Source organism: Scyliorhinus canicula, chromosome 9 (genome assembly GCF_902713615.1).
Source record: "Scyliorhinus canicula chromosome 9, sScyCan1.1, whole genome shotgun sequence".
Taxonomy (NCBI): Eukaryota; Metazoa; Chordata; class Chondrichthyes; order Carcharhiniformes; family Scyliorhinidae; genus Scyliorhinus; species Scyliorhinus canicula.
The window spans coordinates 75,572,815-75,591,681 of record NC_052154.1 but is presented as its reverse complement, the minus strand read 5'-3'; the positions used below and the strand labels follow the sequence as shown (position 1 = coordinate 75,591,681).

Below are 18,867 nucleotides of genomic sequence, written 5' to 3'. Positions count from 1 at the left end.
AAGCTCACCAGTCTTCAAGAAGCTTCAACTCCTGGAGAGAGAAATGCATCTAACAACGGCGACCATCTGCTGCAAGTGCCACATCTACTTAGACATGAGAATTTAGGCAATCTGACCCTCTCAAGGTGGTAATCTCATTACAATTTCAACTTGGTGCCAACTACAGAATACGCTGCCATCACTACTCAGCAAAACCTCATTTTTAGTCTTAGCAGTTACTGATTTTAAAAAGCAGTAAGTATCTAACTAAGTATCATCTAAAAAAAATTTTTTTTAATTTAGATTACCCAATTATTTTTTCCAATTAAGGGGCAATTTAGCGTGGCCAATCCACCTACTCTGCACATTTTTGGGTTGTGAGGGCAAAACCCACGCAGACACGGGGAGAATGTGCAAACTCCACACAGACAGTGACCCAGAGCCGGGATCGAACCTGGGACCTCAGCGCCGTGAGGCGGTTGTGCTAACCACTAGGCCACCGTGCTGCCCTAGTATCATCTAAATTAACACAAATATGACATTAGCATTCAGATCTTTGTTTGTGCAGCTCTGGTAAGTACACACAGCTAGTATATAAACTAATGTCAACTGGCCTCCAAAAACCTTTGACTAAAAGCATGTCCTCCAATAATCAAATCCAATATAAGTCAAATGCATTATATTTAAAAGTTGTATGGATGAATTAAACTTATGGGGAAGCCAGTTGGATCAGAGAACAAACCCCATGCTTCTGAAATGCTAAGCTGGGCAGAAACTAGTCCACCATCTAGGGATTTGAATTTAGGTGAAACCTGCTGTCAAAGAATCATTTAAGTTGGAGATCTTTATTCTTCCAACTTGTCCAAAGCTGCAAAATTACTGCTAGCGATCCCCATTTTACGTTTTTATACCCTCATCTGTAAAGCACGGATTGCTTCACACTTGTACTTTAAAGAGAATGAACTGCAGGGTGATGAGAAACTACAGTGGCGGTCAGGATGATTCTGCCACCCACATTGTGACTGAACTAAGGATTCTGAAGGCACTGGGGAAGCACTGTGCTAAAAATCCAACCATCATAGTCCCCCTTCAGTTACTGTATAATTTCATTAACTTGCAATACATATCTCTCCTCCAGCATCAGCTTTCAAGACTCCCATGAGGAAAACATTATTACTCTTTCTTATAGGCATTTCCAAATCTAACCACATATATCCCGCCAGTGACAAACACAGTCCGTGAGAACAAATTTATGTGCCTCGTTGCTGCTGTTTTGGTATTGAATCTCACTTCCCCTTGAGATACTAAGGTATATACTTTCTAACCAAACTCCTTCTACTACTTTGCACTCCCTCAATAAATATCAAGAATTTCTTCAGGAGCTGGCATGCTTTCCTAGTAGAATCCTAGGCAGAACATTTTCTTTACAGTAGAGACTATGAAGACACTCTGCTTGCCACCTTTGGGTTGGACCTAGCTGTGAGAAATGGTTCCTGAAAACAATTCAGGAAACTCAGTGATGTAATCTGAAGTGGCCTGCACTCTCTTCTCGATCATTTATAAATTACTGTAACTTGTGCCACCAACTTGAAAAGCATCAGGAACTGTTGCATGTGAACACTAGCTGCACTGCAGTTTCAGCAGGCACACAGATTCTACCACCATGATGATGGGTGATGCAGTTTTGCTCCCAGACCAGTTTAACACTGCAGAAAGCCCAAGTTAATACTTCAACTTCAACACTAAACAATATTTTTCTTTTCATTTATTGGAAGAAATTAGCAAAGTTGTGCGTGGTGAATTCCTACACAGCCTCGCAAGTTAAGATGGTAGATAAACAAACAAAAAAAAAGAAAAGTACAGCACAGGAACATGCCCTTCGGACCACCAAGCCTGCACTGACCATGCTGCCCATCTAACCTAAACCCTTTTAGTGGGTAGAGGGTAACAGCAGGGAGGGTCGGGCACAGGGGTGTTGGTTATTTATTAGTTATTAGATTTTATACATTCATACATATATATATATATTTTTATATAAACGCCTTAATAAAAATATTGAAAAAACCCCACACCCTTCTAAAAAGAATAAAGAAAGGAAAATAGTAGGGACTTATTTCCGAGAACCATGGCTTTGATCCCCAAATTAGGCAACTATTTTTTGTTTTTGATTCTAAACTAGGTTTTATTAATTTCTACCAATGGCAAAACTCCACATTTAGTTATGGTTTTGCAAGACTGGCTGTCTCCCAAATTGGTTGCTGGGGAGGGATGAGAGAAGAGAGAGAGAAAGAATATCTACTTTTGCCACTAAAAGTACCTTGCTGCTTGCTGTTAAAATGGTCATTCAGGGTAACATTTGTTTTTCCATTAACTGAATTGCAGTAAAAGATGTCATAATAGACCAATAGACCAGCTTGTTAAAGAAAAACATATTTCAGCGTCAGAAAGCAGAGTTACATTTAAAAGCATCGCTCATTTTAAATAGCCTGACACTGCATCTGTGCAAATGCAGGAAGTACTCCCCCTAGTGCTGGAGCACAAATAAACAACCTTCATAAAAATACAAAGCTTGCAATGCAACTGTTTAGGAACGTAAATGTTGAAGAGCGCTGTTACATCAGCATTCCCAAACAATTTTATGTCAGAGTACACCGGCGGATACCTTATAGCACAAATAGGCAATTAGCCCAACTAGTCTGCACAAGGGCAAAGTCTTCCGAGGTTGTCTTCGCAGCTCTGTTGTGGGTGTATCACCAGCAACTGATTTGTTGGTAGGGACGAAATAGGTTAATGAAATCGCAATGAGCCAATCTCGGCTGTCATGAAATTCCAGCTAAGACTAGTCATCGACCTTTCCCACCAGCAGAATAGTAAATCCCATAGAACGACACCAGCAATAAGCCAAAATTCCACCTTGGTAACACCGATTAGCCGAATTTTCCCAAGCTTGTCATATGATTGCGTCAACCAGATTGGAGTTAGACCACTGAAAAGTGAAAAATCATGGAGCACGAGAAGGCCGCTGACCCTAAAGAGTCAAATGAATGCCAGTCCACTTATCCACAGTAACTTCATTGCAATGTTAATGTAAGCCTACTTGTGACAATAATAAAGATTACCTGTTTCCGCAAGCAATACCACAAAAGCTGTGGAGATGCTCTGAAATTTCACAGTACAGCACAAAATCATGCTAGACTGCATTGATAATATGGTGAACTATATCATGCACATATAAAGACAGCACACTTAAGCAGAAAAGCATTAGAGAAACTACCAAACTTTTTCAATGCAAAGTTCCATCCTTTCACAAGGACAGCTGACTGTAAGGAGTGAACAAATTGAATAAAGACCCTTCCACACATGTACTGCTTTACAGTGTTTTCATTTAGCCTTTGAATGCTGTTTTTGACATAATCTGTGTGTCGGCATATCGGGTTAGGTGGAGATGCATTCATGTGGGAATGGGGCCTCCTCAGCTATCAGTTAATATGAATTGGAGGCAGATCCCTGGGATCGACTCATTTTTACTGTACATCAATTCTGTAGCAAGGAATGTTGAATGATGTATTTTGCATTACAAACAGATACTGTAGGCCAACTGGTCCTATGCCAGCGTTTGTGCTCCACACAAATACCCTCCTACCTTAGTTTTAATTTATCAGAACATCCTTCTATTCTTTCTCCTCCATGTACTTATTTAGCTTTCTCCGAAAACAGACCTGTGCTACCCCTCCTCAATTACTCCAGCAGATTCTACATTCTAATCACTGGATAATTTTTTTTCTTTTGAATTCCTTATTAAACTTTAGTGACTTTCCTTTAATTATGCCACACGTCTTTTGTGTTCTTCCACATCTTCATTACCTTTACCTGTCAAGGCCTATCATCTCAACAACTTCTATCTGATTCTCTTAGCCTTCCCTTTTCCAAAGAACAGCCCAGACTTTCTTAATAGTACAACCTCACTGTTCTGGTACCATCCATGTAAATTTTTGTTGTTTTCCTTTTTTTGAAAACACCATCTCCAGTGTCCAAATATCTTTGAATAAAGAGACAATAACTGTGTACATCTCGCCAAAGCATGGTCCACCAAGGTTTCTTACATGTTTAACCATATCTTCTCCGCTTTTTAATTCTATTCGGATAGAAATTCACACCAGTTCTTTGTTTGAATTTGTTCAGCTTTGTTAACCAGCTGTGCTTCTTTTAATGAAAAGGAAAAATACTGGAAATACTCAGCAGGTCTGGCAGCACCTGTGGAGAAGAATTATGTTTCAAATTGACGACCTTTCATCAGAACCAAGGGCTCATCCTTTGCATCCCACTCCTGTTTCTCCTCTACCTATTTAAACCATTAAATGCGACAATAAATAAAGTTTATGTAATGTGCACTCTGTGCCTAAAATTTCTGTATACAGTATGATGAACTTGGCTGGATTGTTCAGGAGTGTTACCAGGTAGAACTGCAATATTTTATAGCTCTGGAAGCAGTTTGTGCCCCAGCATATGGCTTTCTGGAAGAGCAATCCAGTTAGTCCCAACCCATACACATAGTCCAATATATTTTTCAAATATTGATCATATTTTGATCAGCAATTATCACGGCTTCTGGTCGGGAATTTCATGTGTAACAGAATTCTAAATAACAAGTATTTCCCCTAACCTCCGCAGTGCTTTATAAACATGATCATCAACCCATTGTCAATTGTCGTAAAAAACCCATATAGTCTTTTGGGAAGGAAATCGGTCATCCTTACCTCACCTGCCCTCCATGTGACTCCAGATCTACAGCAATGGAGTTAGAACATAGAACATACAGTGCAGAAGAAGAAGGCCATTCGGCCCATCGAGTCCGCACCGACCCACTTAAGCCCTCACTTCCACCCCTATCTCCATAACCCCTCCTATCCTTTTTGGACATTAAGGGCAATTTAGCATGGCCAGTCCATCAAACCTGCACATCTTTGGACTGTGGGAGGAAACTGGACCACCCGGAGGAAACTCACGCAGACCGGGGAGAACGTGCAGACTCCACACAGACAGTGACCCAGCGGGGAATCGAACCTGAGACCTGGCGCTGTGAAGCCACAGTGCTAGCCACTTGTGCTACTGTGCTGCCCCTAATCAAGAGTGATTCTTAACTACCCTCAGCAGTCTCTTCATTCTGAGCAATAAAGTCGTAACATGCATAACTATGTTTTTTCTGAAAAGAATTCTGCCGAAAAGAGAACGGTATTATGACGGACTTGAAATGTTTCAGAGCCCAGGCTTCCATTCAAGCAGTAGCAAAATTGAATGCTAAATACAAATTATTTTATTTTAAAAAGGGGGAAATACAATAATGAGGTTCTTACAGAAAGTCATCCTCAGGTATTTCTAGAATCTAAAACTTCTAACCATAATGCTGTACATACAAGTTTACAGCTTTAGTCGGATAGGCTGTGCTGTTACTCAATATTACTAAGCAAGCACTGCACCTGGATCACCAAAATAATTCTTACTGCCAATAAGCGTGTAGTAATTCCCTTAAACTTTCCGTGTGCTGAACAAATTAGCCATCTGAACACATCCATGACCCACTCAGATTCCAAACACATACGACTAAAAATATTAAAGCAAGTCTCATTTTGCCTGATTACTTCAGTAATTAACCACACTTTACATACCAACATGTTTCAAGACAGCCACACCATGAAACCAAGAATTCATCTCCCGAGGGCATTTGCTCTAATTTTGACAAAATACAGTACTTTCTTTGCAGCAATCTACTTTTGTATCCCCTGCAGATTATTCATCCTACAAAGTCAACAGTTGATTAGCCAAATATCAAGCACCTCTCACGCCGTAATACTAACATGCTGGAGCAAGGTGAGTTGACAAGATCAGTCAGTTTGGGGAAGTAATTCAAACGAGAGGAATTCATACCAAAAACCAAATGAGTACAACAGATATACATCTTCAAATACATGGTCCAAGCCAGAGTATTTATATCTGCCCATTTAATTTCTCAAAATATTTGTATCAGCCAGTACTACAAAATTATATGTTCAAATTTGCTAACTAGGCATAAAAAAGTTTTATAAAGGAAACTTGCAATCAATGAATATATTTGTTTATGTACAAAACAGTGAACTTCCTTGTTACACAAAAAAGCCAACATGGCACCATTGGGCAAGTTTTTATCTTCATAAAGGAGGTAGTGCAGTTGAGCAATTCTTCACCTGTTCTAGAACCCAGCTAAATGCTGTTCCACTAAACATGCCAAATTCTCCATGCATTATCCATAATAACTGGTGTCATGAATCTGCCTGGAGACAGCATAGACAGTATTCAAAGGGCCTCAATTGGTATGTCTCTCTCCCAGTAACGTGTTTAGAACAGCAACTTAGATAATAATCAAGTGTGAATATTTTATGGAGGAGAAACAGTCCGAGAAATACATATGTTAATGCACGGTCAAGGATGATGATGGGGGCAGTCAGCCGAATACACAGAAGGCATAATCAATGAACAACAAAGGTATAATTGACCAGTTTCCATTAGGCATAAGAGTAGAATTAGGTCATTTAACCCATCGAGTCTGCTTCACCGTTCAATCACAGCTGATATGTTTTTCATCTCCATTTTCCTGCTTTCTCCCTACAACCCCTGATCCCTTTATTAATCAAGAACCTATCTATCTTGTCTTAAAGACACTCAGTGATTTGGCCTCCACAGCCTTCGGCAGACATGAGTTCCACAGATTCACCACCCATTGGCTGAAGAAATTCCTCCTCATCTCTGTTTTAAAGGATCGTCCCTTTAGTCTGAGATTGTGTCCTCTGGTTCTAGTTTATCCGACTAGTGGAAACATCCTCTCCACGTCTACTCTATCCACTGGACCACTGGAAAATGAGGCCGGAGAAATAGTAATTGGAAACAAAGAAATGGCTACTTTGCACGAGTCTTCATTGTTGAAGATACCAGTGGGATACCAGAACTTCAGGAGAATCAGGGGATAGAGGTGAGTGTAGTGGCCGTCACTAAGGAGTATGTGCTGGGGAAACTGAAAGGTCTGAAGTTGGATAAATCACCTGGACCAGATGCAGTGCACCCCAGGGATCTAAAAGAGTTAGCTGAGGAGATTGTGGAGGCATTGGTGGTTATTTTTCAGGAATCACTGGAGACAGGGAGAGTCCCAAAGCACTGAAAAATGGCAGAAGACTGGGAATTATAGGCCGGTTAGCCTGACTTGGGTCATTGGTAAGATTTTAGAATCCATTAATAATCTTTATTATTGTCACAAGTAGGCTTACATTAACACTGCAATTAAGCTACTGTGAAAAGCCCCTAGTCGCCACATTCCGGCACCAAGCCAGGAGGCCAAGCTTAGAGCAAACAAGCTTCTAAGTCTTCGAGCCAAAGCAGTGCAGTAAACTTTCATAACATCTTCACTGGGCCAAGAAAAGATGGTTCCCAGATTGAGTATCACTCCTGCATTATATAAGTATAGCTAGTTATTCAATTTGGTTGTTGCTCTGGGAACAAGGGGAAGCTTTAGAGCTCAGGTGCCATAGATATATTTTGTAGCAAGGGGTACATTCCATAGAAACAGTGTATGTTTAATAATTCATACATGTTAATTGCATGAGAATAGGGTAGTCAGGTTTGTGTGTATTTGTATTTTCTATAATAAATAGTCTTTAATAATTGTTACACAACATCTGGGCTATTTACTCTCACTGGGGTTTCGTTCGTCTCCTCACACCAAAACAAAACAATATACCCCCACAAGCTGGTATTCCATGTTGGGATACCTTCGCAAATAACATCAGCATGTTTAGTGGCACTGGTGCAATGGGTTCCTATCCTCTCCTTGCCTTCGACGTGATTTTTTTGGGAGGGAAAGGCGACAAATGAAGGAGAAGAAAAAGATCCAAGTAGCAAGACATATAACCAACAGGCTGGTGAAAAATACTTTATGCTGTTGCAGTGCTCAGTTTCTATCAGTCAAGGTCACTCAAGCTTTCATACAATTGCAGAACATCACCATGGTAGTAGACTTTCCTGCACTTCACAACACAAAACTCAACTCCTGGTGGTATATTGGTTTACTGATACCACAGAAAAGTTAACGGCTGTACCCATATGTGTACATTGTGGTACAATGTTTTCTAGATTAATAAACTCAAAACCTTCTCGCCTTCGGTGTATTTTGTACAGACTTCAACTGAAACAGATCTCATGATGAGTTGTGCAAAATAGGTTCACATTAGAATTGGCAAAGAAAACAAAGTTGAGTTCTGAACACAGGTTCTTAATTTCAGCTGCCTCCTTCCGAGAACAAAATCAACTCAGTACAGCTCGTTCAAATGGGGTATAAATGAGAATTAAAAGTAAAACACAAATTAACAAAGTATGCAACATTAGTTTTTCTGAAGTAATCATAATTGTATTTTTGATCAGAAATGAAGTCAGATATTGGAGCACCATTTTATAATAATAATAAGATTCAATTTGAAATGGAGCACTTAGCTGTTGAGCTCAAGACTGAACTACAAAGTGCCGTTAGGTCACAAATGATAACATATTGAATGAAATAGTTTCCAAATTTAAAATAAATGGTGCAAAGAAACTTGTTTAAAAGCTAAAAGGTGAACCATTGGTCTCAAGACAATACCGCAAGTCAAAGGAGGAAACAACTTCCCCATAAGCACATACGCTCTCTCTTTCAATATCTATTACTTACACAAATATTTAACCATCTCACTGAAGAACTATTTTTACATATTGCATAAACTCTCAACACTATAAACACTCATATTATCCAATTTGGATCCCCTGCAGTTGACATCAAACTAAAGACATAATTTGGTTTGATTTTGTAGAAATAGCAATACAGTCTGTTGAACTTTTAAATGCTAACAGATAGCCCAGTCTAATCAAATCACTTGGACGGGATACAATTTAATGTTCTTACTTTCTGAATAATTATCCTCTAGAATGTTAGAATCTCTGCCTCAATAGCTCTTTATTCCATTGTATAAACTTTGTGGGGTCAAATCTTTTCAAACTTTTTTCCTTTCATTCTCCCAGTGATAATCCAGTTTACATCATTCATTATTTACCCTATCCAAATCTTCCATTATCTTGCAAAACCTCAATCCCTGCCCTGACAGAATACATTTTTTTTCAGTGCCCCTTCATAGTTCTAACCCTGATTCCTAGCATAATGCACTGATTTTTTACTGTATCTTTTAAATGGCTCCAAATTCCTTCCTACAATCCTTGCTCAAGTTTCTTGCTATTAGGTAAATTTCCTCTCTCACTTTATCACCACACCCAATTGTTATTTCAGATTCAACATTGAATTGCACCAGCCAATTATTACCCACTCATAAGCAGCCTATTTATTGTCCTTCTGCAATCTGCCTCCATTTGCTGATGCTCAATATGGCATATGTAATATGTGTGCCTTCGACCAAATCGATTACAAGCAAGAAATTTCGGTAGAAATTCTTTGGGCACATCACTACCCACATCTTAAAGGAATAGTTACCCTCCAATCAGTTTTTTGTGTAACTGTCTAAATTTGCAGGATCATAATCAAACACTTGAGCGCCACCTTAAATGGCTTCAAATATACAGGGATAACATTCACACCATTCACAGAATCGGTTACGGTGCAGCAGGCCAATTGGCCCATTGAGTCTGCATGAGAAACTCACCTAGTTTCATTCTCCCACTTTCCCCATATTCCTGAACATCAAATAACAATCCAATTTCCTTTTGGATGCTTTATCTGAACCACCACACACTCAGACAAAGCATTCCAGATCTTAACCACTCATTGCGTGAAAATAGTTTCCCTCATCACTATTGCTCCTTACTCTGCCAGTTCCTCGGATCACAACTAGCTCTGACAAACACAATCTATCCATCACAATTTCATGCCAATTGCCTCAGATTAGACAGAGCTTTTTATTACTTTCTAATTTCAGTCACTATTGTGGACCCTGGAGATCCATCCACAACCAAGGCAACACAAAAACATGCAAATTTTGACGCTGTAATTGTTCGCCTTTGAAGAACAGTAGTATAAGAATGAGAACACTGATATTCCACTGTAACTACACCCATTTCTATAATACAAGTCTACCATCAAACTCAGTTTTCGCTGACCTGTAATGAATCATTTCCCTTTTCTAGGAATCACCGACTGACAAAAATTGGATTACTGGCTGTTGAAACAAACTGATTTTTCACAACTAAAACGAGTCACTTCTGGACTTTGTTTTTATCACCCAAGATAGGCAGATTATTCCAATCAGTCACCTTCTATGCAAAAGGAGCATAAAGGAGAGGTTGGGGATTAAAGCATCTGTAGATCAGACCACGAGTGAGAATTGAAGGGAGGAAACACTGCAACATCATGGGACATGGATTCATTTGGGGTAAGTATACTGTTAAGCTTTTAATTTAAATTAATCAACTATAAAAGTAAGACTCAATCAATTAGCAGTATAAAAACTAAAATCAATTTGTTACAAAAAAGGGAAACAACTGATTGATGCATCTATTTAAGCCTATTCCTGTTATGTTATTAATAGTCTAATAAATAGAGGCGTGGCAGAACAAGGCTTCACAGTCCCATGGAGTGCATATCCTGTTCCATGTGGGATTTACAGGATGTTTTTCCTATTTTGTGCAGTAAGTATCAGCTGAAGCTCAAGTTTTGGAGCTTTCTCCCTGTACCTCTTTTTGCTATTAAAATCAAAATATTATCCATCGCTTCTTGAATACATTCAGTGACTTGACCTCCAAAGCCTTCTGTGGTAAAGAATTCCACAGGTTCACTACCCTTTGAATGAAGAAATCATTCCTCATCTCAGTGATCCATCCCGTATTCTGAGACTGTCCCCTGGTACTAGATTCCCCAGAAAAAACATCCTCCCTGCATCTAGTCTGTCCAGTCCTGTTAGAATTTTATAACGTTCAATCAGATCAATCAGAAAAAGGGTCTTGCAGGAAGATGTTTGGAAGCGAGGAAAGAAAAGAGCAAGCAGATTCTCAAAAGTTAAAACATCTAGACTATTCATGATAACACATGCGAGTGAGTATAGAAACAGGAGGACAGCAAATTACTGCTTGACTGGAGAAGTGGTACTGGGAACAGGGCTTTGGATTCCTGGGAAATTAGAACTAGTTCTGAGGAAGATGGGAAGTGAACATGTCGGATGGGTTGCACCGGAACAGTAAGAGATCAATGTCCTTGCAGAACTGTTCGTTAGTACTATTGGGAAGGATTTAAACTGAATTGGCAGAGAGATTGGAACCAGGGGATATGAAAGAGGGGAAACAAATGCACAGAAAAATGGAAGGGAGAAATAGCACTAGATAAGAAATAGTGAGGCATCAGATGGGGGCGGAGTAAGAGGAAATGCAGTGAGACCTAATTTAGGCTCGCTGTACCTACATGTGAACACGGTTTGTGGTAAATAAGGTTGGTGAGCTGCAGGCGCTGTTATCCATGTGGAAATATGATATTTTGGTGATAACAGAAGCCTAGCTCAAAACAAAAGGCAGGACTGGGCGCGACCTACTCTTGGATACAAAGTCAGTAAAGAGGTGGTGGTTGAGATACTGGGTGGGTTAAAATTGATAAAAGGTATGAGAAAGATTGGCTATATTCAAGGTTGAGAAGTCACCAGAAGTAGATCAGATGTATTTGAAGATACCAAGCTAAGGGTGGAAATTGCAGAGATACTGATCATAATTTTCCAATGCTTCTTAGAGACACGAGTTCTGCTGGAGGACTGGAAAAGTGCACGCATTACACCTCATTCCAAAGATTTTAGAAGGATAAACCCAGCAACTATAACAAGTCAGTTTAGCCTTGGTGGTAGAAAGGTTTTTTAAAATATGGGACAAATTGTCAGTAAGATAAATGTAAATTAAAGTAAGTCAGCATGACTAAAAGGCATTTTATAAAGTGCCACATAATAGGCTTGCTAAAGTCCATTGGATAAAAGGGACAATGGAAGCATGCATACAAAGTTGTCTGAATGATATGAAACAGAAATGAAGCAGTGAACACACTGGAAGTATATAATGGGCCGGTAATGCCACTGCTTTTTCTGATCTATATTCATGACAAATGTACAGACATAATTTCAAATTGTGCTGATGACAATACTTTTTTTTCCCCCACAGTAACTTCATTGCGGTGTTAATGTAAGCCTACTTATAATAATAATCTTTATTATTGTGACAAGTATTGTGAACTGCGAAAAGGATAGTGAGAAATCTAAAAAGGACCTAAGCTATTGTTGATTGTCATAAAAACCCATCGAGTTCACTAATGTCCTTTCGGGAAGGAAATCTGCCATCCGTACCTGGTGTGGCCTATATTTGACTCCAGACCCACAGCAATGTGGTTGACTCGTAACTGCCCCTCCCCCAGGGCAATTCGGGAAAGGCAATAAATGGTGGCACAGCCAGAGACACCCACGTCCCATGAACAAATAAAAAATAATTAAAGGAAAAATTCTACAAGAGCAGAAGGGCTTGGGGTGTATGTGCAGAAATCATTGAAGTTGGCAGGTGAAAACAAGAAAAATAAGGTATAGGAAATTATGGGCTTTGGGGATTTACGGTAAACTTGTATAAAACACTGGTTCAGGATCAACTGAAGTATTCTGTCCAACTTAGGGCATCACACATTAAAGAGGTTGTGAAGGCATTTGGACTGGAGACATTTGAGAAAGATTCCAGGGACAAGGGATTTCACTTTGGTGGATGGATTAGAGAATGGAATGGAGAATGGTCATTCATCTCAAGGCGGTGGAGATGAGATTTGATGGTGTTCAAAACCATGAGTAGACAGGACAAAGTATATAGGAGGGTCAAGAACCAATAGCAATATGGGGAAATGGGACTAACTGTTAAGTGAATTGGCATGGATATGACAAGCTGAATGGCCTTGTGTTCTAACCATTCTATAATTATCCAATTTAAGTTGATATTTTGCCAGTTCATATTTATGACAGTTGATACTATATTCATAATTCTAAAATAATGTATTCAGAATTCATTGTAACTAATATACTTGTATTATTCCATCTGTAAAAGCTGATCTCCAGTCTCTCCTTGTAGCTCATTTGGCTATCCCTATACCCTCACCAATGCTTGCAAATCTCATTTCATAGATATCATAGAATTTACAGTGCAGAAGGAGGCCATTCGGCCCATCGAGTCTGCACCGGCTCTTGGAAAGAGCACCCTACCCAAGGTCAACACCTCCACCCTATCCCCATAACCCAGTAACCCCACCCAACACTAAGCGCAATTTTGGACACTAAGGGCAATTTATCATGGCCAATCCACCTAACCTGCACATCTTTGGACTGTGGGAGGAAACCGGAGCACCCGGAGGAAACCCACGCACACACGGGGAGGATGTGCAGACTCCGCACAGACAGTGACCCAAGCCGGAATCGAACCTGGGACCCTGGAGCTGTGAAGCCATTGTGCTATCCACAATGCTACCGTGCTGCCCGCAATTACCAGAAGTGCATGCAGTACTCATTGTTGCCCAACCTCGATACACTAGAGTCTCAGCAAAATCCCATAAGGGTTTGTATCTATTGTTCTGGCTATATATCTAATTATTTTAGCTTTGCTAATTACTTCACTATACTGCAAACAATTAGCACATATCAGCAAATATGCAGCTAGTATAAAACACTTCACTGTTCATATTCATATTAAATGCATTAATAACACCTATACAGCAACATACAGTCTAGAATATCTGGATTTCTCCCAATCAGAAGAATGTCAGGACCCGTTTCTTACCTTGCCTGCATCACGCTCAAAGTCCACATACTCCCGAGTGGGTGTTTGTCGCTGATCTCCATGCCAATTTGCCGGAAAAAACTGCAGAGATAGATTGGTTCCAGAGGCCACAAAAGCCTTTCAGAAAAATCAATACAAACTGTATTAGAAACAGGACTTTAAATAAATTATGCAGTCATTTATTTTTTACATCAGTGCTGCATCCTGAGGTTATAGTCTGCCAGGCTGCACCATGTACTTCAAACTCTGAAATTACATGATAAAACATGGACTCATCATTTCTCAAGTGTACATTTCCAGGGATCGGATTCTGTTTTGACGCACAGCCAAGAAGATGTCGATAGCATGGGATACGGCACTAATCAATAAGCCAGCCATCAGTTAACTACAGTCACTGCCCAGAACAATTAAGCATTTTGAAAAGCTGAATGTATAATGATGATTATTTCTAGTGAGACAAGATCAAATAAAATCAGGAAGGGAGACTTTAACAATAACTGATAACGATCGGTTACACACCCCTCAAAAAACATTATGGGACTGAATTTGGTATTGCAGCATGATCTATACAGTGCGAATGTCATGTTGTTCCAGAGGGGTGGTGGAAAGGTATTGAGCATGCTGCAAAGTTGCAAAGAGAAATGACAGTGGAAGAAAGATCAATAGCAGATGTACAGAATAAACCACCATGTTTCAAAGAGACCAAATCTCTGCATTAATTCTTCGATTCAGGAATATAATGCTGCATCCTGTGCTCAATTTCGAATTGTTTGCCTGGGATTTATTTTGTCAAACTACAGCATATTTATTCATGTGACAGCAACTCAATCTATTTAATGCATTGATATAGGAGCTTGCACAAGCCTGCCACACAAATAATTGTCTTTTTTAAAATCAGATTTTAAAACAGCTCAAAAACAGACTTGCCATTGTACAAAAATAGAGGAACAGCCAAACACAAGAAGAAATATTTACAGGAAATGCTGGAAATATACAGGTCTGGCAGAATCTGGAGAGTTAACCTTTCGGGTCAATGACCTTTCATTCTTTTGATTCTGATGAAAGGTCATTAACCCGAAACATTCACCCAGTTTCTCGCTCTAAAGATGCTGCCAGACCCATGAGTATTTCCAGCAGTTTTTATTTCAGATTTCCAGCATCCACAGTATTTTGTTCCTGGCCAAATATTTTTTTGTCCCCTCAAAATCAGCATGCTTGTGGTCTAAAAAGATGCAATGGTCTTCCTTAAGTACTTTAAAAAAAGAGAAACCTCTTCCTTTTGCTGGAAAATGTTTGATTAAATATGCCACATTTTCCAATTAAAAGCTTGTGAATTTTAATGATTCTTTACATGGGTGAAATCTGGCTCACTAAGAACTCAAACTATCCTGACAGCTTAGAGTCAAATTTGAGACATGCTTCACTCTCTCAAGTTGACATACCAGGAGTGTTCACATTTGACCCTGATGTGCTTGATTATCTGATCTCAGTTTAAACAGTGGCAAGAAGTACCATTTTATTTTAATCCATTCATGGAATATAGGCAGAGGCCAGAATATATTGGTCATTGCCAATTGTCCTACAAGGTCTTGAATTACTGAACTCTATTGACGAAGCTATTTCCACTATAATTAGGGAATGAGCCCCAGAAATTTGGTAGTAACAATAAAGGATCAGTGATATATGGTGTTCAACATGGAGGTTGTGTTCCCACATGCTTGCTACCCTCGTCTTTCTTGGTGGTAGAAATCATTTGTTTGAGAGGGGCCATAAAAGAAACCTCAGCAAGTGCCTCTTGTAGATGATACTTCCTCAGCCATGGTACAGTGCTTTGTTCTGGCTGATGTCTAGCTTTGCAGAGTGTTGGGAGCTTCACCCATCTAGACAAGCTTAAAGTATTCCAGCACATTCCTGATTTGTGTCTTGCTGGAATACTTTGATGGTAGAAAAGCTCTGGGGAATTAGGAGGAAAGTCATTTGTCACAGAATGTGCACCGTCCCACCAGTTCCTGGCTGGCCCAGTTAGGTTTCTGGTCAATGGTGAGGCCAGAATGACTATGGTTAATGCCACTCATTCTTGTTGGAGACAGTCACTGTTTGACATGTGGCATGTATGTTAATTTCCCAAAACACCAAGCAGTAAGGGAAACACTGCTCTGTGAGTGGAACTTTTATCATGAAGTGTCATCAAGCAGAGTCTAAGTGGTATTAAAAGAGAATTAGTTAATTATAAAATAAAAAATATTGTGGATTATGAGAAAGCACACAGAAGCATAGGATTAGACGAGGTGGCACACTTGTAGAAAGCACAAGTATTGGACTTAATGGGTGATACAATCTGTGCTGTGACAAAATGATTACTTTTGCAGCAACCCCTACTGGAAGGGTTCATCCACAAATGCTACAAGATGACAGGATTGTGCTTGGTCAAGATGTCCTCCAGAATCAGACAGCTTGTCTGTGCTGATTGTAACAGCTGAAATATGATTGGGATATGGACGATTGGATTCAACCCAGGGGGAATTAACACTTAAATTAAGATGTGCTCGTGCAAGAAATATTTCACATTTGTGGAACTTTATTTTACCCAGAATTTCAGAGACTGAACAAATATACGATTACCGACGATGTGTACAAGTAAATTGAATGTAAAATAACCATATACTGCAAAATAAGTTATTTTCTCCTACTTTCTCAAATTTCACTCATTTATCATAAAAATAAAACCTATGCAGATCTTAGTGGCGGTAATGATCTTAACAGTGTACTACCGAGGCCCAATTGATACCAAGTTGCCTACCAAAATTTGCCATTCCCTATGTTAGATTCCCCTATGTTAGAGGTGCTTTAATCAAAATGGCACTTAATTTACAAGTTCTTTCTGGACAAGAATACAAATAAGCCATGTAACTGGGACTATATATAGCTGCACTCCACTGCCAACAAAGGTACATTTATGAGATAAATTTATCTGAGCTAATGAAACACTTGTTTGAAGTAAAATCCTGCCAGCCTGTACCGGCGCTCAAGAAATATACCGGGAGCTTTGTGAGCCAGATTAAGATTTGTCGAGCCTCATACATCTGCAAACGTTAAATAAATAAAGACAAGATGTGAATCATAAAGGCCTAAAAGTTGAGCAATGCCACTGAATTCAAACAAATAATATTTGAGTGTCCAATTATTTTTCTGCATGAGGGAAGCTGCTAGTCCCAAGAGGACTAAAAAAAATGTTTGGCAGTTCAAAATGTAATTCATATTGACAGATCAGTCAGGAGAAAAAGCTTTTTGCTCAGTATCTTCATGATCCAGTTTCATCCTTAGCAGTTGGCTTATTTTGACTAATGCATTGCAAAATAGGCCAATGCGAACTTTATCTGGACTAGACCGACTGTGCCCACCTAATACCAGATGCATATAAAATCTCTTTCAGGACAAATGGTCATCTTTACCTAGGGAATCACTTCTTCTTAAATTTCATCTCTCGGTCAAAGAATATTATCCACAAAAATCTGAAATATAAACGTTAAATGCTGCAAACATGCAGCATCCAAAAAGGAAATAAAAACAGGCTGTCAACTCCACCAGCATCCTGGTGGAGGGTGCCACTCAAACTGTTGGTGGACCCTTCCTCTCTCCTCTACACATTGGCGACCCGCACTAGAGTTCACCACTTTCCCCGTTTGCATGCACAGGAACAATGTAAGAGTCCCGCCGGGCAGCCTGCCTGACTCTTTGGCGCAGTTTTGCGGATGCCGCTCCTCGCCAAGTTACTTGATGTCAACTACCGTCGATGTTTTGTTGGTGCCCATAACCAAATGAGGATGAGTTTTACTTTAGTACTCACAATCTCGGACCTGCCGTCCCTGCACGCGTTCTGAAACCGCATCTGTCTCTCATCGTGCGGCCGGTCGCGGAAACCTGTGTATTTAATCTGGGAGGGGGTGAGAAATGAGGAGGAAAAAAGTTAAAACGGTCGCATGCGAATGGTGAATGGGCGCCCGGGAAGCCTCCCCACCCTTCTCCCCAAATCGGGCGGCGGGGGGGCTTTCAACCTCAGTGCCAGTGGGTGGCCGGGTGGCCATGTGTCTCTCTCCCCCCCGAGCCCGGCTCCAACTCCGGCCTCTCCTCCCTCCCCCTCCTCACCCGAGCGGCAACTCAGGCAAACTTTCCCCGCGCACCGCACTCCCCAGCCCAGCTCCGCTCCAGCCCAGCGCCGCTCCTCACCTCGCACTCCCGGCTAAGTTTGCGGAAGAACTCCTCGTTCTCGAACTTGCTCCTCTGATCGGGGACAACTCGCGGCATCTTTCCCGGTTCCCTCCCTCTCCGAGTGACTGTTGGACTTGGTGCTGCCGGCTCGAGCTGCCTCACTCTCTCTCACTCAGCGCTCACTTCCTCCAGGCTCGCGGGCGGCGCCTCTCGCGCTCTCACTTCCTTCCCCAGGAACTTCACTCACTGCACCATTCGCAGCCCGCGCGGGCCGGCGGCGCGCAGGCCCCGCCCCCCTTTGACATGGGGGACAGCGCAGCTCGTTCGCCCAGAACCCGGAGGTGGCCGGAATTCAACGATGTTTGCCGAACGCCCCGGCAGCACGGCGCCCAACAGACTCGGAAGTAGCCAGCGGGACTTCGGTGCTGACATGCTCCACTCATTCCTGGCATACCCCACCACAATACAAAGCATTCATGCACTAACACGATAACTTGCAAAGCGCGTCAACATGTTATCCTGCATAATCTAGTAGAATAATCTATTTAATGGGACTGCAGTCTCCAACGCAGTCCCAATTACACCCACCAGAGGCAAACAGCTATATGGTAGAATCTACAGTGCAGAAAGAGGCCATTCGGCCCACCGAGTCTGCACCAGCTTTGGGAAAAAGCACCCTACCTAAACCCACACCTACACCCTATCCCCATCACCCCAACTAATCCTTTTGAACACTAAGGGCAATTTAGCATTGCTAATCCACCTAATTTGCACATCTTTGGACTGGGAGGAAACTGGAGCATCCGGAAGAAACCCACGTGGACAGCGGGAGAACGTGCAGAC

At 40.8% G+C, this 18,867-nt stretch overlaps 1 protein-coding gene across 2 annotated transcripts in view; it reads right to left on the bottom strand.

Moving 5' to 3' along the window:
* cbfb (core-binding factor subunit beta) overlaps positions 1-18,304 on the bottom strand; it is a 131,841-nt gene extending 113,537 nt beyond the window's left edge. Inside the window, exons 1-3 of one of the 2 annotated variants that reach the window (XM_038806939.1) lie at positions 18,043-18,304; positions 17,663-17,749; positions 13,816-13,932 (exon numbers count right to left, since the gene is read on the bottom strand). In XM_038806939.1, coding sequence (XP_038662867.1) covers positions 13,816-13,932; positions 17,663-17,749; positions 18,043-18,120 — 282 coding nt within the window. In that variant the 5' untranslated portion in view covers positions 18,121-18,304. The remainder of the gene's footprint in view (positions 1-13,815; positions 13,933-17,662; positions 17,750-18,042) is intronic. The other variant, XM_038806938.1, reaches the window with a different exon arrangement.
* Between the last annotated feature and the right edge of the window lie 563 nt (positions 18,305-18,867).